Below are 6,000 nucleotides of genomic sequence, written 5' to 3'. Positions count from 1 at the left end.
GGCCAGCCTTGCTGCTGGCCCCTGCTGGGGAAGGCTGCAAGCCCCTACAGCTCAGGAAGGTGCTAGTTCAGGGGCTGACCCCATGAGTAGATTCCCTGATGCAAATCAAACGGAGTGGTCTGTTTGCTGGGTTGGACCCTGCTACGTGCACGGTCAGTCTCGCAGGCAGCCTGCCTGCACATCTCCCATCTGGTTTGGGAAACAAAGCAACCAACGTGCTTCAGCCTACAGCACCATTTCCAAGGAACAGTTTTCACTTGTTCAGTCCAAACACAAAACACCGCCACGCACATTATTTGTAAGACAAAACCATACCTGAGCTGAGGTTTAAGGACTCACACAAACCTTCCAGCGGGTACTCCCACCAGGCAGCACCAGGGCAGGGCTTCTTGAGGCACCACCATGGTTAATGACTACAGTTCAGGAGAAGCAAAGCTGCTGTGGGGACAACCTGACTTTGGTTAAGTTGCAGAGAACTAAATCCATTCTTCAAATTGAGGTAATTTTTAAAATGTCATTTTTAACAGTTATTCCTAGAAGGAGCAAGGAGAAGAGGGGGAATAGTTTACCACCATCTTTGTATTTAACAAGTTTTGGGGTTGAAAGTCTTGGGATATCTGCTGACACTAATTTCTATGATTAAGTAACTGTGGGCCATACTTCAGGTGTGGGAGGAGACATGAAAGTTATCCTCATCATTTTTTGTTGTTTTGTTTTTTGGTCAGGACATATTTTTCACTTAGGAAAGATTTTAATTGGGGACAGATGAAAGAAAGAGAGGGCATGTTCATTTATTTATTATCTGATAGACCATGAAAAAAAATTAAGAGTGATTAAACCAACAAACTTTCTTTAATAAATTAATAGCAGCATCACAAAACCCTGATGTGAATGACCCAAAGGAAATTGGGTAAGTGACAGTATTTAACCATTCACAAAAATGTTATCACCCGCTGGCCAGGAGAGAACGCAGGCGCTGTAAGGCAGTCCCCTTGTCTGTTTATCTAAACAAGTGACATACATCAGAACGGGTCCAGCTGAGTAGCCACGGTCGACATATTTACAGTTCTGGTGTTGAATTTTTTAAAAACATTTATAAAAATTCTGTAAATTCTCTGTTCAATTCCCATTATTTACATCCAAATATAGTAGGTTCCCTTTTTGCCCATACAACAGAACTGGCAAGGGTAAGTCATGAAGGCTCCTATGCAAAGACAATGCCTGTGTGTGGACTTATACCAAGTTCAAGGATGCTGTGAAAAATGAGCTATTCACACATGACCCATTCACACATGTGCTAGAAGCTACTGTAATTCAACTTATTGCTAAATGCTTTCAAAGTCTGTGGTTGGCTTTTAAATATATATATGTATATGTATATATATATATATGTACACACTCACACACATTTATACACACACATATACATGTTTGGAAAAGATGTGCTATGAAATCACCGACGGAAAAAAAGAACTTAAAAAGCGATGTACTCTTTCTGATTTTTCTGTACTGTTTGAGATAATCAAATCTGACTCACTGAAGGCACAAGTTTGTGTCTCTGGCCAGTCCTTTTCCTACTGGTTACTAGACCTTTTGGAGAGGCAAGTGGATTCCCGAGCATTCAAACCCATGGCAGTATCAGCAAGCTGGCACATTGTGCATCTCTGTTGCCTTCTGCAAGGAGTAAGCTCAGCTCTGCACTGGGATACTTTGCCTGCCTGCGTGGAAGTACTATGGATTTTTTCCAGGAGGGGATGAGGGAGAAGAAAGGACCATCACCTTCAACGCATCAAGCTGGGAGCAACCCAGCAGCAGATGCAACCCGTATGTTGTGTTTTGGTAGTGGCCTCAACAAGGTTGTTGCTGTACACAGCAATAGAACAGCACAATGTTACACTAGCACTAGCAGAATTTTCCATTTCTTCTACAAGTTAATTTTGGTGGGATGAACACAGCAAATTTAAATATAAGCAGTTCATGTTAGTAAAATGCAATTTATCCATGCCATGCTTTTCTGTTCTGAGGATTTTCATAGCCAGAGGCTGTCAGTGATGCATCCATGTTAGATGGGCACTGCAGCATTTGTGTGTTAGTTAATGAAGATGAAAAAACCTTATGGGTGATATCTGGCATTAGACAAGGAAATGAATGAGAGGCATCAGCCCAGAGGCACAGTGCCAGAAAGACACAATGCCTTGGAAGACTTGTCTACACAGGAACACAGTGGAAAATGAATTCAAATTTTACATGGTGTGAATTAAAAGCAGATTACTTAAACTGCATTAAATCCCAATATGGATGCTTTCATTAAGATGTAAGTGGTGTTAATAGGATATACTATAATTTACTTTGGGAGTGAAACGGAATAAATCAAATGTTAAAATTAATCCAGATTAATCTTCCATGTAGACTACCTTCAGGTCTGCTTCCTTTCTGTCATCATTTGCTTTTGGAACATATCACCAGCAAAATATTCCAGTCAGATACTCTGTCCAGCTCTGCCCACCCCCTCCTGAGACAGGAGAAATGAGCAGGGACCCTCATTTATGCCCCTCTCCCAGCATCCCCCAGGGAGCAGTATCCTACATCTCCCAGCCTGACCCCAACCAGCACCGCACGTGCAGCAGCTTCTGCTCTACACCCAAAGCAGTGCTTTATCACCAGCACTGCAAGTCCCAGGATGTTGAAAAATAAAAATAAATGCTAAACAAACTAAGGATTAAATAGATGGGGACCGAGAAGTCAAGAGCTCTTACAAAGCCAGAGCGCTCTTCTCCAGGTCAGCCAAAGACCCTGATCATCCAAGCAGTCTGTGAAGGCAGTGCCATCCACACTGAGCACAGCTTGCTCCACCCCAGAGCTGATGATTACCTATAAGAGCAAAGGAGAACTTTTTATAAATCTGAGGTCCTCCATTTATAAAATGGTTGAAGCAGATAACTGGCGTTCACTCTGTTTCTCATGTTTCTTCTCCAAGTGTGCAAGTGATCCCAGCCAGGATCACAAAACCACACCAGAACTGCATTCCCTACCTTCCTTAGGGGAGCCAAAGCCTCCTGGGGAATGGGAAGAAAACCACAGGATTGGCAAGGGAGTCAAAATTTAACTGAGGTCCCTTGAAGAGCAAGATTGCCCCAGTACGGCAGCAAGCCACTACCCGTAACAGGACATGTCTGGCCAGGTGCCTGCACAGTCGCTACACTTTCGTGATGTCTCTCTGCCAGGTTTCTGTACAATCTTTACACGGCACAAATAGGGGTGAGGATTTAAAGTATATATTTACTGTCAACTTGAAAAAGAAAGTTATACTGACCAAGTCTAATAGCATGTATTTGATATATAACTATTAACGTGCCATTCTGGACTCCAGCAAATGCCACCTGAGATAAATATTCAGCATTTTTGTTCATGCACTGGAAGAAGAATTCAAACATTTTGTCCATGACATATGCAAAGTAACTAATAGTTCTGATCTAGTATTAACAGTAAATATAGAACCTTAAACTTCACTGAAGTATATTAATATATATGATTTTAAGTACTGGACTGGAAAGACAACTCTTTTTTCATAAAAAAAAAAGCTTTGTTCAGAATGCAATATTTACATTGTCCTTTGACCAACACTTACATTTTTACACAACATATTTTGGCTACAGATACACCGTAGCAAAAGGCTGTGTGAGCCACCTTTACACACAGCTCACTCTTTCGCTTACAACATTACAGCTGTTTATGGAGAGCTCTGAAGTCCCTGGTTGCATTTCAAGGCCCTCCTCAGCTTCATCTAGTTCCATGCTATTGAATTCATTGCCATTTCGATAACTAGTTAAAGTCAGATCTTTCCCATATAAAGCTGTTGAAGCAACATTCAGACACTGATTCTGCCGCAGTGCTGATTTTTTACTGGTCTTGTATTGGCAACGGATGTAATTGGAAAAAGCCCTGCGGTACGTTTTATTGAAGAGTGTGTATACGAGGGGATTAATCCCAGAGCAAACATACCCCACCCAAACAAACACATCAAGGAGTTCACTCAAGAGGTCTTTATCGCAGGCTTCCTTGCAAAGCACAGACATGACATTGGTGATGAAAAATGGGCACCACATGATGAGGAACAAAAAGAAGACGATGCCCAGGACTTTGGAGGCTCTTCGCTCGTTGTTGATGGACTGCATAGTTCCTTTCCGAAAAAGCACTGCCTCCTTATTTACAGGAGAGTTCAAGTGAGATGCCCCCTCGTGATTGTGAAGCATTGAAATGTTTTCTGTGTTGTTTTCCTTCTTGAGGCAGTTTACACTGCTCCTCCTCTGCTTGGGCACCTCTCCACACATAAACACCGTTGCCTGCCTCTGCAGCACCTGGACGGTCAGGCAATACGTGATCACCATGATGATGAGAGGGATGAAGAACGCCATGAAGGACCCAATGAGGACGAAGTTCTCATCGTTGAGGACACAGGTCCCATTTATGAACACCCTGGAGTCATCCTGCAAACCAATGACCGGAATGGGCATAGATATCCCTAAAAGAACAAGATCAAAAAAGAGAGTGTTACCTGGATGGCCAGGGCTCCAAAGAGACAGCAGAGATGACGTAGGTCCTGCATGCATTCAGCCCACTGCCTAAAACTGTTCGAAAGAGAAGTTAATACTCCCAGATGGAAGGGAAAAACTCGGTTAACAACACTCCTCGTAGTGCAGCTCCAGGGCATAAACAGCCTCCACTGGGAACAGCTGCAGCTTTGCTGTGCTGCACAGCTGACACAGCAAATGCAGTGTAACTTCTTTATCAAGTTCGCTTTCTAGCATTGGGATTTGTGGGTGTAGAAAAGACAGGCATTACCCTGCTCTGTTCCAGCTGGCCACTCCGTGCCTGCTAGTTTGGGGTCACTGACCTGGTAGATAGGAGCAAATTTTAAAGATGAAAATAATCAAAATGCAAAAGAATTACAGCTATGAACATATAGAAGCAAGTTTCTTAAAGGCACTAAAATCATCCTGATAGAAAAATGGCCACTTTTGTCATGGCATCACAGACACATGGAAGAAAAGCTTCTGGCTTTGTGAGTCCTTATTGACTACCTCGGTGCAAGCAGACAGTGGCCTCTGCAAGCTCTGCCTGCCTAGGCATTTCATTCACAAGCAGTGTGAAACTGAGAAGTACCACAGAGGCAGTCTTGCTTGAATTCTTAGAGAAGGCAATTACAAAGTCAAATGAAAAGGCTGCAGCACTCATCTGCCTGATTCCTATCACTCTATTTTGAATACAGGGCTAAAAACTGGAACAACAGACAGTGTGAGAGTAGAAAAGGTGTAGCTAAAATGGTAATCATATTGACATGACGGTCTGAAATCAGAACCCCGGCTACACACACACTCTGGCTGAAAGGAAGGAAACTAAATGACTCAATTATAATAATAACTGGAGCACAGCTTCCAACTACTCCTAAGCACTAAGCAGACTAATAAGCCTCCGGAATCACTGCACTTGCCAAGGCAGTTTCTCTTGTATCCTAGTGGCAGAGCACTTTTTACAGTTGTGGACTTAATGACAGACAAGTGAGATTAAGAACATTTTGGATCCCTTTTCCTCTTCAGCATCACCCAGCACAGCTTGTTTGTCCAGGATTTTAGGACACCAGGCCTTTCTGAAGCAGAAACAGGAGTCCTGCATGCAGACGGCTGTGTCCGTGCTGTCTGGCACATGGGCAGAGCAGACAGCATGCCAACACTGGAGCATGACTGTCCAGGACTGCACATAGTAGCCCACGCCCACAGCTAGCCACTGGCTTGTCCCTCACGGAGTGAAGGAATGAAAGCATTTTGAATAGCTCTAATTCAGATGCATTTACTTAATGTCCTCCGACACTTTTTCTTCTAAGGAATATATATCTATATACCTGCTCTATTCTACCTTCTGAAAGTCATCAGTAATTTACTGTGGATACAAAAAGAAGAGGGAATACAGGACTTATGCCAGAGTACTGGTTCTCACTCGAAT

At 43.0% G+C, this 6,000-nt stretch overlaps 1 protein-coding gene across 6 annotated transcripts in view; it reads right to left on the bottom strand.

The window, feature by feature from the left end:
* Positions 1-1,328: 1,328 nt before the first annotated feature.
* The window catches only part of HTR2C (5-hydroxytryptamine receptor 2C), a 98,694-nt gene continuing 94,022 nt past the window's right edge, over positions 1,329-6,000 (bottom strand). For 5 of the 6 annotated variants that reach the window (XM_074834637.1, XM_074834636.1, XM_074834640.1 and 2 more), the window contains one exon: positions 1,329-4,522. In XM_074834637.1, coding sequence (XP_074690738.1) covers positions 3,690-4,522 — 833 coding nt within the window. In that variant the 3' untranslated portion in view covers positions 1,329-3,689. The remainder of the gene's footprint in view (positions 4,523-6,000) is intronic. The other variant, XR_012624520.1, reaches the window with a different exon arrangement.

Source organism: Strix aluco, chromosome 10, assembly GCF_031877795.1.
Source record: "Strix aluco isolate bStrAlu1 chromosome 10, bStrAlu1.hap1, whole genome shotgun sequence".
Classification (NCBI taxonomy): Eukaryota; Metazoa; Chordata; class Aves; order Strigiformes; family Strigidae; genus Strix; species Strix aluco.
This window is presented reverse-complemented; position numbering and strand designations above follow the sequence as displayed.